At 45.1% G+C, this 19,415-nt stretch overlaps 2 protein-coding genes across 3 annotated transcripts in view; both read left to right on the forward strand.

The window, feature by feature from the left end:
• The first annotated feature begins 72 nt into the window (after positions 1–72).
• Positions 73–10,125, forward strand: LOC118776155 (group 3 secretory phospholipase A2-like). The gene is made up of 8 exons (XM_036526264.1): positions 73–100; positions 1,188–1,463; positions 3,069–3,201; positions 5,065–5,199; positions 6,958–7,316; positions 8,033–8,162; positions 9,732–9,851; positions 10,116–10,125. Exons 1-8 carry the CDS (start codon positions 73–75, stop codon positions 10,123–10,125), a joined length of 1,191 nt encoding a protein of 396 aa, XP_036382157.1.
• A 2,457-nt stretch (positions 10,126–12,582) lies between these two features.
• LOC118776113 (probable E3 ubiquitin-protein ligase HECTD4) overlaps positions 12,583–19,415 on the forward strand; it is a 51,584-nt gene continuing 44,751 nt past the window's right edge. The window contains exons 1-2 of one of the 2 annotated variants that reach the window (XM_036526207.1): positions 12,583–13,184; positions 18,481–19,037. In XM_036526207.1, coding sequence (XP_036382100.1) covers positions 13,038–13,184; positions 18,481–19,037 — 704 coding nt within the window. In that variant the 5' untranslated portion in view covers positions 12,583–13,037. The remainder of the gene's footprint in view (positions 13,185–18,480; positions 19,038–19,415) is intronic. The other variant, XM_036526206.1, reaches the window with a different exon arrangement.

A 19,415-nucleotide genomic window follows, 5' to 3' on the forward strand; every position in this document is an offset into this window, starting at 1 on the left:
CTTACAAGTAAATATAACCCGAGGACGGATTCCTTTCCAGGGCAATAGGTAGGCTATTCATAACAGCGTCTCATGTTTCTGAACGCTTCCTCGACATCAGGTAGGCCAGTAAAATTCTAGCCAAACAAACGACGAGTCAACTAGCCAACCAAATGCTTTACATCGCTTTACTGTATCGATTAACTGTCAGCCTGTAGTAATTTATGGAAAAAATGTGGATCTCAAAAACTTTTAATCACTGGAATTACCGGTAGTGAGTTTATGCGCTTTTACGCGCGTGGAATTTCTAGCGATCTCTTTCTCTCAGTGGCAAGGCAGAGGGGTGTGTGAAAGTGATTGTGTGTGTGTCCTCTATCGTCCAATAGGACTCCAGAGAACAGGGAAGTTTTTTAGGTAATACATCACCTCATACTGAAGGAGTGGCATTCTAGGCGCCCACGTTTGCTTTCCTTCAACGCCGGCAAACTCCCCCTTCCTGTGCAGTCTCTACAAAATGTACTTTATTGTGACTATGCAAACCGCTGTATTTGGTTACCTTTAAAAGTAGTCTTATGAATGTACTTGCCTCCAATCCCTCACAGACGTTGTACTAGCCACAGGGCGGCATGCACTCACTCAAACAACATGCAGCAACGACATGCAGCAAGTTTTTTATACGAGTTGGATTGATCTCAATAAATAGACGGCAGTGTCTTTTATCAAAACAGCTGTAAGTAGGCAGGCGTGGTGACTTTTTATTGCTTTAGTATAACATCGTGCGCAATGTTTCGTTGAATATTATATCCCAGCGCTGTCGGGTCCGTAATTAAGCGTTTTATTACAATCGTGGTAATTTATCTGATCGCAGAGGTTAATTCGAGACCGTGTCAAAAGCTCATTTGGTTTTGAAATGCGAAACAGAGGCGAGTTACTTCTCATTGCATTTCTAGTGTTACATAACCTTTCTGCTGCACATGATGTGAAGGTGTCCTCCGAAGCGGACCCAGACAGCGTTAACTTCTGTCACTGGATGAGCTCCACAATCAACGGGCTCACTCATTACATCTTCCTCCAAGAGTCAGCTGCGATATATCCAAAGTCGCTTCGCTTGTATCACAGCACCTGGGCAGGGAACCAGAGGCTCGTAGATTGTGTGGTAAGCGAGGAACCGACTGTTACGCAGAAGTATCTTGCTCTTTGCCAAGAAGAAAGCGCGGGGAAGTTTTTGAGACAGTCAGTGGAGCTCTTTAATACTAGCATATTGCTGGTACCAGGTAATCCTTGCGTGATTCACTCTGCTACGGGATTCGAACAATCCAAGCGCGTGAAGAGGGACCTGTTGGCTGGTAAACTTGCAGTCTCCACACACGAAAGTACCGAGGTCAGTGCGGAAACGGAGCGCCGGCGCACTAGGCGATCCTGGATATTTCCCGGTACACTTTGGTGTGGCACGGGAACCAAAGCTATCGATTATGAAGAAATAGGTGAGTAAAACAAGCACGTAAACATATAACAAAGAAAAGTGGCATCTCCGTCATATGGACAAATGCACATTTTAATTCTAAAATTTAAAAGAAGAAAAAGAAGCGAAAATTGAACAGAACAAAGTAAGTAAGTGTTCTTAAATATAAATACATTTATAATCATCATTGTAATCACTCTAGTCGATTGCAAAGCATGGTCATCCAATATATGAAATCCAATTTGTATTTTCATTATGAGTATATAGTATATGCTTTATCTGGATGGTTAGCTTGTGCGCATGGGTTACAAAACGGGAAAATGGCTTGGAGCGCAAGAATGTATTCTTTATTACGAGGCCAGGTTGAAGGAATGCGTTAATGTTCAGACATATCCACAAATTTAATAACTTAAGCCCTTGCGAAAGACTGCTCAATTTTCATTTAGAGGACAGTTTGGGCGGGAACGCTGCTTGAAGATAATGTTCGGATACGAAATAGCTTCTTCGTTCCCGCCATGTTCATTTTTAGGACACTAATTACTGACCTTTGTATAGTACATTTTATCCCCATCAAGTATCTCAAAGCACTGTACAGTCTTGTGGGGGTTCCTCAGGTGAGCCACCACCAATAAATAGCTGCCACCAGTGTGACCTACTGTAACCATCTTTCATCAGGATGCCGTCACACATCACTTGTGGTGGGGAGCCAAGAATTTCCCAGTAGTTACTAAACTGTGAAATTGTTCTTTTACTGGATTGAAAGAGCCGGACTGGGAACTTGGCCAGGTCACTAGGGGACACCCCTGCACTCTGCAATATATTTCATGGGATCTTGCCTCAAGGAAACTGAATTGACTGGAAACGCTGTACAATATATGTAAACATTAAATGGCAGGCTGGAACATAGCACTGCTTCACCATGACTCTTCCTGGAGGTTATCCAAGGTAGAATGTCACCTGCCAGAATATGAGCCAGTTGAAAAAAAAAAAAAAAACTGGGCCACGTTCAATGATTGGAATATAAAGGCTTAGGTCTTATATAATCTCAGACAACTATTAGGTATCTAAAGGTACTATTTTGCAGGGTCAAGTTCTTGCAAGTGAGATATTGCTGTGTAACGCATACAAAAGCATGTTGATTATTGTTTCCTGTTGAACATTTATCAGACAAGTAATGACATCAAAATAACACCTGTTCAAAAACATATAACGGGCACTGCAGAATGGTGCTATTCAGTAAACAAATGCGTTCATTCAAAAAAGTTCATTAGATTAAAAATGCATTAATGATCCAATGGGAATTCAAATCTCAATCTACTTGAACACTATAAGGAATTTGAGTTGGTATCATCTCATTTCACCACCTGTCAGTCACCTCTTTCAAAAAGTGGATTCTGATTTGGTTTGGTGGGTCACTGACAGAAGAAGGGATGACTTAATCAATTTGATGTTCCAAAAGATGACAGTTGGAAGGTGTTTCATCTACTGTGTTTCTGGGTGCAGACTGTACCCATCACAGATCTGTCCTTCATCGCTGTTCTCAGTGAATGATCTTTTCCACCAAGGGTTTCCTGCTTGCTGAGTTCCAACCCTCCCACCCTCCTGTCCCCTTTTGTCCATGACACAGGTATGTTCGAGAAGACTGACAAATGCTGCCGGGAGCATGACCACTGCAAGAACACCATCCCTGCCTTCAGGGTCAACTACGGTGTCTTCAACTCCAACCTCTTCACCGTGTCACACTGTGACTGTGACCAAAGGTAAGGCTTTGGGGGCTGCATGCCTCTGCAGTCATGTTTCAGGTTTTATACAGAGGCTTCAGTGCTTATCTCTCTCTCAATAGCAATTGGTCAATAGCACTCTATTGATGAAGAGGATTTTGCTTGAGGTTTGTACAGATCAGTGGAGATTCTACATTAATTTTGGAAATGAGAACTCCTCAGTCCTTTGCTGGGGGGACACATTTTCCCAGAGTCTTAGAGGTGTTATGAGCACCCCACAGTACATTTGATCCAGTAAACAAGAGCAAGGGTCTTAAGCAGAAGGTTGCCAGTTCAACTACCACATGAGCCCCATGGGCGAGGTATGTGACCTGAGAAACCTCAGTAAATATCCAGCTGTATAAATGGACAACATAAAAATTGTAAGGGGCTCCTGATAAGTAATAGTAGTTAGTGCAGCCTGAGTGCTGAGCAGGGATTGCTTGTAATGCGACTAGCGCCTTGTGACTCGCTTGGGTGCCTGAGAGTTACATGGAGGGCATCAAGGAATCGTGCTTATCCTCTATTCAGTGAGCATTTTCTAGGGCAGCGTGGGACTTGTAGAGTGAAAAGTAGTTTAATTGGCTTACATGAGTATCAGAGGATTGCACACACCTTACCTTGGGCTCCCCATTAGGTGTAGTGGCTGTCATGGTGGGCTTAATGTTGAGGTGTTCAGGAATAGCCGGGTAATAAAGGCAGCTAATAAATCTGGGTAATAAATTGAAAAAAAAATGGAAGCTACACTATGTAAGTTGCTCTGGAGAATTTGATGAGAAAATGCAATATATGTATATATAATATTTACCAGACCAAGCTGCAAAATTTCTAGAAAGGTTCAAACCATTTGCTTAAGGGTACACTGTGTAATGAGGTGAGATGTTCAAGTCAGAAAATGGAAGGTTAAAGGGAATGATGTTGTCTGAATGCACCTGTAGTTGAAGAATTCCTTCCAAGAAGCGTCTAGTAAACTCTTAATATGAGTGATGGCTGCAGTGCTTGGAAACACCAGCTGTGAAAAAGACAGCTAACTGAAAAAATATGTGAACCTACATTCCTGAACAGCTCACCTGGATGAATGCATCCTCAAAGTGGAGTCACTCTTACACTTGCTACAGTTTGGGTGTTACACGGTACTAGAATGGTGTGCACACATACAACATTGTAATATGCCAGTTTGGCCTAGTGATTAAGGAACTAAACTCGTGACCAGAGGGCAACGGAATCATATCCCAAACAAGGACCTCTACTGTATTGTTGAGCATGCTCAATGTGGTTCGTTTTTGTAAATATCCAGCTATGCATATTATGTTCTGTTATGTAAGTTGCCCTGTATACGGCTGAATTCTCTGAGCTGACCGTCTGGTTGCCTGAAGTCGTCCCTGTCTGTACTGGCTTTAGCTGAAAGTGAATGCACTCTAGGGTAAAACATGTCAGTAGTTAATTAATGATATTGTATGTCAGTGTGTGTAAGTTGAAGTGAACAGTGAGAACACTCCCTTTTCATGTACTGCCATGATAAGTCAGCAAGCATTGGCAGTTGACCCCATTACTTCAAAACCACATGAAGCTCAGAACTTGATGGATTATAGTTTCAGAGCCTGTCCTAATGCCTGTGACAAGAAATAAGATGTTCACGTAAATGGCACCTGCCTACTGCAGAACCTTTACCACAATACATGTCTGTTACATGAGCAGCAGGTGGGGTCAGCTTGGCTTGGTTCCTTTGGATTGGATTTGAACTTACAGTACAGCCTCGTCCAATGTCAAACATGGATGAGGCCTCTGGACTGGCCACAGAGCAGCTCTATGATTTGTCCAGTGCAAATGTAATTCACAGTGTTTCAATTTCTCTTCCCTCAGATTCCGCCAGTGTCTCATGGAAGTGAACGACCCCATTTCCCATATGGTGGGCTACAGCTTCTTCAGTGTCCTGAAGGTCCCCTGCTTTGAGTTCACACAGAAGAAGCACTGCACCCAGATCAGCTGGTGGGGCTTGTGAGTGCCATTTGAGATGATTTGTTGGTGGATGCATAGCGTGTAACAAGCTACGTGCTAGTAGAGGAATTTCATGACATCCCAGGCAAGTCAATTCTGTCATATTTAGCCTGCAGGAACTACAACTTGCAGGTGCAAGCTAGAAACACACCCCGGGATCAACATTTTTTCTTAACTTTGACAATTAAAAGCAAGAGTTTCATTCTGAGGCAGTTTCATCAAATTTACTGTAATCACCAAAATCAATTAGCATTTTTTATTAAAAATATATTTATTTGGGAATATTCTTGGGAAAACAAACCATCCCATCAAAAATAGAAAATTCAGAATAAAGCTTTCTGCTACACAAGTTAAATTCTTTTAGGGCTGCAGCTGGTTACAGAAAAAGCCCTCTGGATGCACAAGTCGAGCAAGTATTCTTGCAATCATTACATTCAAAAATAGGATGGACTCGGTAATGTTTTTAAAATTACACATGCGCATACCATCATTTAAAAGAAAGGCCAGATAAACGTGTTTTGGAATATTATTGACTTATGGCATGCAGTGCGACAGATTCAGAACTCCCACACAGGCCTCAGTAAAGGCATTGTTCTTGGGAGAGCACCATTACAGCGACACACCTCCAGTCGTAATGCTTGCATTTATTTGCTGATTTTCGGCTCAGCATGCCCCTCTGGCAGCAATGCCCCACCTTGTTCTGTTTCCATGGAAAATTCACAGCTGCCAGTTCCAAATTATTCCCGCTTGACTGAAAGATGAGTCAACTAGGTGGGAGTGCCTAATGGGGGTGGGAGGGGTTGTGCACAGCCACTTCAAAGAAGGCCAAATTTGCATGTCAGCACAGTTTGAGAAACAGGCGGTACACTCTTCTCCTGGATTTCAAGGTTTCGGCTTGAGACCAAGGATTTAGGCATGATTAATTCCAGGTTGTCCTCTGAGAATTTAACCACATCCATAGTTTTAGTTGTGAATCCTTGACTGTAAATTTTGTCAGTCTTCAGCTTTGTCACTTGCTGGCACCTTTGTCATTTGCTGAGAGTTGCAGTCTAATGGGAGTTGAAATCCTGAAGGTTTGTTTGCATCAGAACATTGAAGTTCATTGACATATCTTTTTACTTTCTACACAACTGTCTGTTATATTTGATTTGCCAAAAAAGTGGTGGTAGAAAAAAAACTCAGAAAGGATGCAACCTCTTTAATTCAGCTTGTGTGGACCTTTCCTGACATTTACCTCTCTTCCCTGGGCAGGTGTAAGGCAGTACAACTTGCCCCGTATGCCGTTTTCAAGAATCCTATTGCGTACAATTCCACTGATCCAGACCCAGCAGCAACTACAGGAAAACAGACCATCACCTTAGTAACATCCAGTCCAGCTGCTTCAACAATTAACAGCAGGAAAGCAGCCTCAACCACTGCAGGAAAACAGACCGTCATCTCAGTAACCTCCAGTCCTTCAGCCTCAACAATTAAGAGCAGGAAAGCAGCCACCACTACAGGAAAACAGACTGTTGTCTTGGTAACCTCCAGTACTTCAGCCTCAACAATTAAACGCAGGAAAGCAGTCTCAACCACTGGAGGAAAACAGACTGCTATCTCAATAACCTCCAGTCCTTCAGCCTCAACAGTTGAAAGGAGGAAAGCAGTCACAACCACAACAGGAAAGCACACTGTTGTCTTAGTAACCTCCAGTCCTACATCCAACACACTAAGCAGCATTACTCCTGCAGTAAGAAACTGCCAATCGTGGGACAACAGACACAAACCCTCCAAGCACCCCAAGGGCAGGCGACGATGTGGCCAAAGGGGGCCGTCCCGGGGGGACACCTTCCGGCCCAGCCGAAGGAGAGCGGGTGGGTCGGGGCACAGCAAAGGGAGAAAAGCTACAGTGAAACTGACGATGGCCTCTCCAGCACCGACGACCTCTACATCCACAGTCAGTCCTGTGAGGAAGACCACATCTTTGAGCACAGGAAAGAGAAGGAGCTCCCCGTCCCCTATCAAACAGAGGAAACAGCTGCTGTCAGAGAACGCCCTGCCCACAGCCCTGCCCTGGGACCCGAAAATGCATGCCCCGAAAAACCTTCCTGCACCAGTGCAGGACACCAGATACAAAGGTACGTGTGCAGGTGTACAGAGAAATACATGACTGAAATAATCCGCACATCAATACGGAGTAGGGGCTAATGTTGAATTCAGGCCAGCGGATGCTCTAAAAGAAAAGACAGTGCTGTATATGGTTTTCACAACAGAAACTGTATCAACACCACCATCGCATAGGCTGCTGTACAATGTGTAGGAGATGCCATTCTATCAAAGCAGCAACATAATACCCAGGACTAAGCCTAAAATGCCTGCTCTCAATCACCTGTCTTTGAAGGTCCATCACTTAAACATAACCCTCTAAAGCAGCTGCATGAAACAATTCATGGAGATCACATCACTACATGAGGGGAGTGGCTATAGACTGGATGTATGTCAGTATAGGGCATGCAGGAGATTGTGCAATCCCACTCCTATCAGAATCGGAGAGGTAAGCGATGGTAGGAGATTATCAACAGCTGCAGGAATGACCTGGGGTGAAATGCAACCCCAGCTCATAAAATGCCCCAGAAATGCCTCAAGTTTGAATTCCTGAAACATTCCAGTAACGTTAGGTAATAGAAAGGAATATTCCAAAATATTCTTTATAAACTATACAGTCCAGAAGCACAAAAGGTCAGTTTGGGAATAAAAAAAAGGAGGAGTTTGACCTGTTATTGTTTTTTAGCACAACAGGAATGCTGCCTTTTCACATTTTAAAGCAAAGCCAATAAAGTGTTCTATGTTGTAGATAAACTGCAGCTCTGTGATTGCTACAAGCAGTTGGATGAGTGCAAGTACAAGATCCTCCCTTTGGAAGAAAGATATGGACTGCGCAACTTGGAGTCTAAGATCCTATACAACTGCAACTGCACTCGCAGGTAAGCCTTTACAACTGCCCTTTCAATGAGACCATTTTATGCCCAGGTGAGACTGCACCATAGTATTTAATGATCCTACCACGCCATTAGACTCACATTACACTGTCCCTATGCGCACAAACATGAGACTATACCACTGATGAAAAGACTGTTGGAATCAGAGGTAGCTTTAGCAGGTTTGGACTATCCTGTCTTGCCCCCCATGCTAATAAATATTCCACATACAAGCATGGAGAAGCTGGCTGACACTTCTCATAAAAATGAGCAGAAAGAGCAAATGTTTAAAAAATAAATAAAAACCAACAAACGAAACCAGCCAGAGCATACAGTGAGCGGAAAAAGTAAGCCTATTACTATCCAGCCACACACTTGTACTTAGTAGATTTAATTAGACAGGTGTGGCTCATTAACCAATGGGCTGCCTCACACAGACAAAGACCATTCAGACACACATACTGAAAATCACAAACAATTAAACAATTAACCTGTTCAGATGAAAATAATGAGCTCTGTGACTGACAAGGTTGGAAAGGGAAGGACAACAATACTTAAACATTTAACAAATTAACAACCGAAGACACAGTTTTGGGAAAAAGGTGAAGGTTCTCCCTCACAACATGTACTGCTGCTCCTGCCCCCGCCCCCCTTTTAAAACATTCTTATAGTGATTATAAGCAATGCCAGTCTTACAAATGACAGAAAAGGTTGTCTGATGCAAATAATGTAAAAATAGTTTCTGCTAGACAAGAAGGGCAAACCCACTGATTGGCACAGGTGATCAATTCCATTTTGCATTGTGTTTAGTAAACTGCTAGCTAGCTATAGCAAAGATAGTGATCTAATGATGAAGATGGCAGTTGTGGTTACATTATTTGTGTACATTTCTTGAATTCCCTCCTGTCCATTTGGTATGTAATAAGGAAACACTGTCCCCTAGTGGTAAATCTTGGTAAGTTACTCTTGGAATTTACTTGGATTTATGTTATGAAACCTAATGAAAGAATTCTAATACATTCTAAAATAATTATTTTTAAAATATGTATTAAATCACCAATTAAATCTTAAATTAGTAGCCTTGATACATACATCCTTAGGTGAAACTGTGATTATGTGCAAAGTAGAGACTGTACCACTGTAGCAGCTCTCACGGACAAGGCAGCAGGCCCTACTGGGCACACTTACTTGAACCAGACAAAAGGCATCACCCTCTTAGGCCCATGAAAGGACATGCCCTGGTCCAGCTCACAACTGCGCCCCCCATCAGAATATGTCAGACAACAGTATGTAGATCAGGGGTGTCCAAATCTCTCCTGGAGGGCCACTTGTCCTGCATGTTTTAGATCTCTCCCTGCTCCAACACAGCTGATTCAAATGATCAGTTTGTTATTCAGCAGCTTCAGGAGTTCATAACGAGTTGATCATTTGAATCAGCTGTGTTGGAGCAGGGAGAGATCTAAAACACGCAGGACAAGTGGCCCTCCAGGAGAGGTTTGGACACCACTGATGTAGATAATGGTCAGCATGTCAGATAATAGTATGTCACCAGTATGTGCATCCCTCATTCTGCAGGCTAGCCCGGCAGCTCAGGCAACTGAAGGAGCCCAGCGCTGTGCAGTCTCTGTTGCTGGACTTTGTGTCACTGTCCTGCTTTAAAATGCCACGCATCGAGGACTGCCCACAGAGGAAGCGGTCAGTGGTTCCACATTAGACATCGATGCATTGCTAAAACTGATGCCAGTTACCAGAGAAACATGCCGTGACATATCACATTTTTTCTTTGATTTGTTTTGACAATTTTTTTGTCATTTAATTGATGAGTAACATTATTTGAGATGAATCCACTTGAGCACCTGTTTGTATTTATGCATTGCCTTGGTGCAGCTCTGTTGTAATGAGACTGATTCCCTGTCCTTTAGGTGTGTGGCTGTTGTCTCTGAATCCTCACACCTCCAGAGGGCCTTGAAGGCGATGGAGGTCGCAGAGGCCATCAGAGATCATGTGGGATCAACTCCAAAAGTGAAGAGACAGAATACAAAATCAGCCTTTGGCAAAAGTCCACCTGTCAGACTGTATAAGAGGTGTCTTCGGATCACTCGCCCTAAGTCACCGGAAAAAGACAAGCCTGGCATTCTGGGAGCACACCTAAGCTGAAGTACAGTACATATTTGTAACTGCAAAGGCATTTTTCATTGGTGCCATTCTGTGTGTCAACTGAGAAGTAATTCCAGCTAAATGCTTCTAAATTTGTGTTTACCTCAGATTTTGTGTTTTGGAGTGTTTTTCATGAAACCATGTCAAGTGTTATTTTAACATTTTGAGCCCACACCTAAGTCTGTATGGCACAGACTTGGTTATGCTATGGCTGAATCACCAGGGATTATTGATTAAATGTACTCAAGAATGTAAATACAGTCAACCAAATGTTTCTTGCTGGTGCAGATCCCTGTTCTGAATTATACTCAGCACTCGGACAGTGGTTGTAAATTATGAAATGATCAGTGTTTCAGACTGAATTATTTTACATTTTGTGTTATCTTTACAACACTGTATATTATTAATTTAATATTTGTACAAACATCTTATATCATTCTAATTAAATCTATTTGTGACCATTTTAGATATGTAACTGATATCAGAATTTATCACACCTTGAATATCAAAATGAATGGCACTGCTTGTCAGTCATTTACCTACATAAAAAGAAAACCTGATGGGCCAGTTTAGAGGCACCCTATTCTCCCCTTTCCAATGTAAAGCAACATAATAAAAGGCCATTATATCGCATATAATTGAATATTTGATCAAAATGTCTATTGAGATTCACACACACATAAATGGACACCTACATGTATCGGTATCATTGCTTGCAGAATGTGATGGGAAAAGGAAATTGCTTTTTAATGGAGTAAGCAGACAAGGTGTGAGGCAGTCTGTCTCCCAGTAAAGGTAAAGGAGTCCCGATGCCTACTGTGTTGACTATAGGGCTTGGAAAAGCCTGACTGATATTTTTTTTGTGAAATTTTAAGTTTCCAAATGTTGTGACCAATACATTCCCATGAACTACAAGCATGTTTCTGCATCATGCTATATATAAACAAATAAAAACTATAAACTAATAATATATAAAAGCAAAGCAATCAAAGTGCTATCTCTTCAGTAAAAGTTTTATGGCTCTTTCCTATATCTATCATGTACTTAATTGTGATGATATTAACGACTTTAAAAATAATCTCTCATGGAGGAGAAACTTTACCCAACTTCTCTTTCAAGATAAACAGCATGTGGGCACACATTTTTCACACTAAATATTTAGAAAGCTGAAGAAATGGTGTACCTGCCCAGTTCTTAACGGTATATCAAGCAATGCTCCCAAGTGATTTACTGCTGAAAAAGCGAAATGCTACTACTTATTCTGTCTTGCACATTCTGACGCGTGGATACTTTGTGCCACGTTGTATCTGTATCAAATATTGTATGTGCGTTTGATTTATTTTTTCTGTATTCATTTCCAAAGCACCCCTGGACCTTACGTGACCTCGTTGCACCCGACACGAAAAGCACATATGTCATTGTTGTGGAAAACCGCCGGTAAACTAGTGTTTTCCCTATTAACGATCAGCGTATCGTAACAGATTCTGTTATGATACATTGATCAAAAGGGCATTATTTTATTGTAGTTAAAGAGCTGCCCTTTAAAGCTTAGCTCAGCCCGAGCCAACTATACCATATACACCATAATAAATCGGTGAGAAAAGCGGAGCACTGGAAGGCATAATCTTGAAAGGAGGTAAAAGACACTCGTGCATGTCGCTTGAATTCTCTGATTGAACTGTGCTGTCTAGAGGAAATCCACCAGAGGACGCTGTAATCATGTATAAATGATAGCGAGCGCCACAAGAAAGTTGCAAGAAGCAGATAATGGTGCTGAATTTAGGACAGCGCACAAACCGGGCGTGCAGCACCTCGCGACGATAACAGCCCGCACTGCTAGTGTCAAGATAGATTCTCCTCAAATTTTGCACGCGTCGTGACAAACATAACCACACGGTTATTTTCAGTTAGAACGATACACGGAGAATTTAGTTTATTTGCTAACTGCTGACTTCATTTTCTTAGCGAATTATTCTGACTTGCTGGCAAACTAGCAACTAGCACATTCGCTAGGTAGGCTATTGGCATTTGTCACACAGGATCATGCCAGAATATGTCAGGCGAGTTGTTTGATTAAAAGGTGAGATATAAAAAAAAATCCAGACTAAAGCAATTTTTTACGCAACATATGTTGACAGGTTTACTTGCACCCGAATTCTCTCCGGCTTCGGTCCGGTTGTGTGCAGATAATTCGGCGCTCCATTGGTCCCATTTGTTGTCATGTTTATCGTGAAGCGCAGTGTATTCTGGGAACACTTGGCCTAAGAAACATGGCGTCGCACTGACAGCTGTGTGGCTTCCATTATCTGGTCGGCCACTGATAAACAGGAGTTGGACCACCGACAGAGCCTTTTTTCTCCAATTCATTTTGTTTATCGGCCTAGCTCAGACTCCGATCTCAGTTGCAAAAGGCAGTTCTCGATGAAACTATGAAAATATAACGCATTAGTTGCCAGAGTCACGCCCACTCTGTTTGGAAAAGACGGGAGAGAAAGAGCTCAACATTAGCTAGCTAACAGTTAGCTAGCCAGCTAACCTGCAGACTCTGGGCTGCTGACCCGGGCGGCGTTCATTGACAGAGCTAACTTTGCTAGCTAGTTATTATAGTGGTGTTATTCCCTGTGCTGACAGCAGAATGTCTGTTGTGTAGAGCGCTGCCGTAACCACGGGTACTTGATTTTTTAATGTTCGACCTGTTTCGGTTTTTTTTCGGAGGAGAGAGAGATGGGCTCGGGGGCCGTGGATTCGTCCCAGTGGCTGTCAGTGAAGGAAGAGACGATTTTTCTTCACGATGGACTGATTCGGGTCACGGACCTGGCCGAGCTGCCCAGTGAAATAGGGGTTTCGGAACAGGGAGACACCGAACAGGAGGTGAGTCCAACAACAGCAACCGTCTTTTTTCTAATGTAACCGTTGGCTAGCTAGCTACGTTGCCAGCTACTCCAAGTTACCAGGGTGTGTGTGGTGGCCCCAGCTGTCTAGGCAGTAACCAGCAAGCTAATGTTAGCTTGCTAATTCAGTTTAGAGGAGACAGCTCGCAAGTAGCTAACCAGTGTTATTTAGATATGATAACAAAAATTAAAAGAACGGCTCGGACCCTGTCAGTGATTCCAGGTAGCAAGCTTGGCTAGCTGCTTGCTGCTATACGTGCCATGTAAATAGCTAACGTTAGCTAACAGTCAGCTGGCCAGCAGTCTTGCTTAGGTTTGCTTGTCAGCTAGCTTGCCAAAGCTAATTTTGATTTGCAGGATGGCAAAGCTCGCTAACGTTAGCTAGACATCTTCGTCATGCTTTTCAAAGTCTAAAGGTAGCTAGGTATGTTAGTTAACAAATAAGCAAGGTGGCTGCAAGTAGTTGGCTTAGTCGTTTCTATGGAAATTTCTGGACAAGTTTGCATCCAGGGTTAGTTTGAGCCATACTGCGAGGGAGACGTTAGTTACCTAGCTAGATAGTTCCTCATTTAAGGCAAAGGTAACTGTTGTGCCTTAACTTGCTGGGAAGCTATTGTCACACAGTCAGTCATGTTAGCTGTCTTTTTGGCGAATTAGCTAGCCCGCTTTTGAGACAGAGATATGCTTGCAACATGACCTTATGATGAAGCAGTTTTAATGGGAGACATAGCTGATGTACTTTTTTTTCATGTGACATGGCAAGTCATGTTATTAGCGCGTATTCATGGCACGTAATTACCGGAGACTGCCCTTGCGAGGAACCTTCTACGCGTTTCTCCTGTTGGTCTCTCCCTCCAGTCTTTGTAGCCGGCGTGTTTGAATTCAGAGTGACGACTATTGTGTTTACCTTTTTACATGGCATGCTCGAGTACAGCCGTACAAAAGGCCGAGCTCTTCCCCTGGAAAACAGGACACGAGCAGCAAGTCATACAGAATACATATCAGTGCCCCCCTCCCCCCATCCCCCAGCACCCGGCAGGCAATTACAGAAAACAATTCATGGTATACCAGGGACATCTTTCAAGGACTGTGTTTATGCAGGCATAAAAACTGACCAGCAACACGGTGTCGTCCCTAAAAACGCTGGCTGTCATCGTTGGTCCTATAAAGCCCTGCTGCTCTATCCACCTGGCTTTCTGAATCATTAGTCAACATATGATTTAAGACTAATTTAATTCAGATTAATTAAGTGGGTGTTTTAGCTTTCCCCAGTTATTTAAAGAACATTACAGATGGAATTTTCAAAGCTAATAAAATGTTATTTAATGGTGTGACACGTATCTGTGTGTTTCCTTGGTGATTTTCAATAATTAGGAGATGTTTAAGGGGTGATGTCTGGGGACACATTATGGCTGTCCATCAGGGGTATGGATGCAGTTATCCCTATGCTTCTTTGTTTAAACTTTTTATGTTAACTTTTTTGTTTAATACAAAATACAGAGCAGCAATTTACACCAGCTCTGCCTGTATGATAATGTAAGTGAAACATTGCATATTAGGGTTCAAACACCACAGAAGTAGGGAAGGGAAGGGAGGGTTCATTAGTTCATTAAAATTGACTGTAATAAAACTGGCATCATCAAAATGCTCATTATTACTGTGTAATATGTTGCACTCAAGTAATTTTGTTTTGCAGAAATCAGTCAAGCACAGTCATTTTTACACCCCAGGAAAAGGCCTTGCCGTTCACTTTTCTCAGAGCAGACCCTGTGTGCTCTGTTGATGATGCCCTCCAAATTAGTGTGTATCCTGATGATATGGGCAGTGACGTTCTTGTGTGCTGAGCGATTTGGAGGGGGCGGGCTCATCTGGTATTATCACCTGCTGCGTAATGTCAGGGGAGAGAGCGAAGAGTCCCTGGTCTGTCTTCATTATACTTTGGTCCATTTTGCCACTGTGTTTTCTGTTTAGATGTTTATGGATAAGCACCTCAATCTGTCCTCTGTGTGTATTGCGGCTCATTCACTCACCCTTTGCACTGGGTGTCTTCAGTTGTGGAAGGTGAGCGCAAAAGCAGATAGCCAGGAACGAGGCTGGAACGGCTGTTGCCGAGGCCGTGCACCTGTCAAAAGTAGATGGGGACATGCCGTTCATTCTCTGCACGAGGTAATCCGTTCTCTCCCGCCACCGCAGTAATCATCGATGGGGCCATTCCCTGATACACCGCATTAAGGATTTGTGGATGTTTTTTGGGCCATTTGGAAATTTTAATCGGTTTCGGAAGGCGGGGCCCATACGTGAAACCATTGGCTAATGTGCAGGCCTTATTTTAGCCGGTGGTGGAGTCTGCAGTGGTTTGTAATTCGAGCCGAGGCGTGTGCATCAGTAACACAATCAGAGCTCTGTGCAGGCGTCCGAGGGAGGAGGAAGAGCGCGGCGGGGACGGGCACCGGCTTTGCATCAGACGGGCCAGGCACCGAGGTCCAGGGGATGTGAACCCTGGCAGCCTCTGGCTTTAGCGCCGCTCCGGGTCCCCTGAGCCGTGGGTTGTGTTAAGTGCCTTCCTCCCAGGCCTGCTCACCATCCTCTGGCCCTGACTCATTCCACGTTGAGTCATTAACTCAATTTTCTGCAGCAGGCTGAATGAGGGTGGAGTGGCGCCTGTGTTTTCCAAAATTGATTAGGTTTCCAGAAATCCCCATCTGAATTCCAGACCATTTGGGCATTGTAGGGAACCACATGCCGGGGTTCGCGTCAGGCAGCCAGTTGCATGTATGTGAAGTATTTGCTGGCTGTGGCGTTACTGTCATGGCACTTCCTTTTGTTTCCCCCGGTCTGAATGAACAAGTGTCACTTCTCGGATATGTTTTCTGTGGGCCCTCCCGTAATTATTCGATTGAGAAGCGCAGCCAGGTGCTGAGCCCTGGAGACTGTGGCTTTATGCTGTGGAGGCTCTGGTTCTGGTTCAGTGCACTGTCATTGCCTAGGTCATGATAAACGGGATGTCATCCCTCAGAATAGCACAGCGGCAGGGCAGGGCTGTGTCTCCTGTCTGCCGTGTTTCGCCCCGGACGCCCTGTGTCTGAGTATGAAGCTCTCCTCCCCTGCCCTCCCCTCCCCCCCAGTCACATGACTTCCACAGCATGTTCTGATGGTGCAGTTGGGGCGGGTGAGTGAGAGTGTGTGTGTGTGTGTGTGTGTGTGTGTGTGTGAGAAACTGCCCCGGTGGTCCTCCAGGCCAGGGCTTGCATCATGTTCCCATGCACTGGTGTTGCACATGGGCCCCCAGGGGCACCCACTAAAAGCCCTGTTAGGGTCAGGCCTGGTGTGGATGCGCGGTTTACGGTTACCACATCACTCATCCGACCTGCGCTGCTTTGTTTAGCTTCCCTCAACGACTTTGTTGCAGAGTGAGTAATGTTAATGCAGCGGCCCTTGTTTTCGGATGTTCCCGGCTCCACCAAGCGGGCCTCTAACCTCGGACACATCCTGGCTGACAGCGTGGCCAGAGGAGAAGCGGCCTGCCTGCGAAACACTGCGAGTGAAATCCCACCCTCCGATTAAGGAACGTTACTGTAACGTTAGCTGTGCGTCTGGAATGGAATCAATATGAAATGTGCTTGCTAAATGGCATAATGGATATTTTTTCCCGAGCTCAACGAGCCTTGGCCACACTGCAATCAATATCTGTAAAATGTTGCCTAAGTGCAGATGTTGCTCGGATGTTCGGTTCATCGCTAATGCCACCACATTAAGGCCGTTACTGTAGCTCTTATTGCTGGGAATGGCTTGTGTAGTTTTTAGGAAGGAAAACAGAGGCATCCCGTTGACTGAATGATTGTTGTAAACGCTCACAAATTTCTCAGCTTCTGTACGATCAGAGGGATAATTCTGACTTGGGAGATGCGTGCGAGCACTCCCTCCCTCCCTTCACATCATTAGGTCTGGCTCCAGAGTGAACCTGCTTTTTTCCCCCCCATGTAGTAAATCTGATTTGTAGCTCCGGCAATATGAGCTTCAAAAGTGACCGCCGGCTCCTTGAGGGATACACCAGGAGCGGCTCTCACTCTTTGTCATGGTTGTGCTTTTTTTGGCCTGCCTGTTAATGAGGCGGAGACCCCAGTGTGCCATGCCCTCCTCCCCACCCACACAGTGGATGAAGGGGCCTCTTCCCTGTTATCTGATCCTCTGCGGAACGAGAGGGTTAAATGGGCATGGCGAGATTAGGGGTTGCATTGTTTGCTGTGCCCCCAGGGGGAATGCCGCTGTAGCAGAGCTACTTGGTGCAGGTTCTGCACGGTCACAGCGCTCGCGGGCCAGCCTTCCACCAGGGCACTTGACCACCTGGTTCAGCTAATCACCGTCTTGATTGAACCAATTTCGCTCCCCTCTCCAGTTCTGAGAGCGCCGGTGGTTTCTGATGGGCTGAAAAGCCTGCTTGATTGCAGCCCTCTGGAAAGCTTAGCTGTACTGTGTGGATCAGAGTGGAGCAGTTGCAGGTAGCTCTGGATCTCCCAGGTCAGGATACGTCTGCTTTTAATTGAAATGAAGGGATAAATTTCACACAGAAACTCAGGTGATTTGACTTCTTCAGAAACCCTCACATCCAAAGAAAGACTTGAGCAAAGCAGGGACCTCCTGAGGTAATGAACGATCCAGGACAGGGAGGGCTCTTGAGGCCCCTCTGTAAAGTAGGGTCAGCAGTGTCAGCACCTAATGAGTATCAGCCAGCCAGTGCAGACTGTGGTGAAAAATACTGCATCAATAGTAATGAGATCTATCAGACAAACCGTGCTTTAAATAGAAGTTCAAGCTCCTTCATCGTATATCCTTAATAATTCAGATGAAGGCAGGTGCTCGAGAGTATTCATAGCTGTTGGAGCATTTCCATTTTGGTTCTGATTCGAATCACTCAATAGGAATCAAATTGTTTCTGTGAGAAATAGGTTATAACAAAAATACTTTCATGCTTTTCCTGCTTGTGAGTATGCTTAGAGAAGGGCAAGCAATGGAACTTAGGAGCAGTGGTAAGATTTCTTTGCCTGGGCAGAGAGGAAATGTAGAGGGTAGAATCTTGCTGAAAATTGAGTCTGACATGGTGGTCTACATGGGGATGCTTCAGGGTGCACAACACAGTGAAGCTACATGATTTAATAACAGCTGTTTCTGGTTTTACTGTCATTGTCAGGCATCGCCACAGAGGAGCAGCCAGTGATGGTGGTACACAGGTATGGCTTGAACCTCCTTCCTCACTCATATGCCCACCTCTCTTCCAGATCCTGACCTTCGAGACCAAGAACCCGGCGGAGCTCGCCGAGCGCCTCCGTGCCGTCTGCGGCAACCAGAGCAACGCCTATGCCCGGCTGCTGGAGTACCGGCTCAACGCCCTGCGCGGCCTGTGGGGGGCGCAGCGGCAGCTGGCCCTGGAGGAGCAGCAGGAGCGCGAGGGCGCCGGCGGCGACGAGGAGACGCTGGCCCTGCTGAAGCGGCAGGGCCTGCTGCAGCAGCCCGAGCAGGCGCCCTTCACCTCGCGCATGGGCCTGCTGCTCGTCTTCCCGCTGCTGCAGTCGCAGTCGCGCAGCGACCCCGCCCTCTGCAGCATCACCGCCGAGGTGCTGCTGGCCTGCCTGCGCGACTGCCAGCCCCTCAGCCTGAGCAAGGAGCCGGCCGACTGCCTCAACGGCCTGGAGAGCCTCCTGTGCTCCTGGCTGGAGGAGGAGCCTCCCCAGCAGCAGCAGCAGCAGCAGCAGCAGCGGCCCTCCACTCCCCAGCTCCATGGACACAGGCAGAGGGAGAACGCCGCCGCCGCCCTGGTGGCGCTTGCCTGCGCCAGGTAAGAGCGCGACCTGCGGTTTGACGGGATATTGGCCATCCACAGATTACCACCTATTGTGTTTGAGTGCTCTTCCTAGCCTTCAGATTCAGCAATCTAAGACAAAAACACGCCGTACTGTAGCCAGCCATGACCAAGTCTAAACACTCTTGAATGGACTAGGGGTGTACAGAGGGCGGGTGTACAGCTGATTGCTTTCTTGGGCTGAGCATTGCAATGGATTGGTCGTAAGGTGTAATGCCACAAGGGCTTTTGAATGCCATCATTGTGTGTGCGTTGATGGTGTCTTGTTTTGTCTGAGAACTCCGAATATAAGCGATATGGTAAACGCGCTGCTGTTGTTTATACGTATGCTGGTCCTTTTGAATGGCTGACCGT

This window comes from Megalops cyprinoides, chromosome 4 (genome assembly GCF_013368585.1).
Source record: "Megalops cyprinoides isolate fMegCyp1 chromosome 4, fMegCyp1.pri, whole genome shotgun sequence".
Classification (NCBI taxonomy): Eukaryota; Metazoa; Chordata; class Actinopteri; order Elopiformes; family Megalopidae; genus Megalops; species Megalops cyprinoides.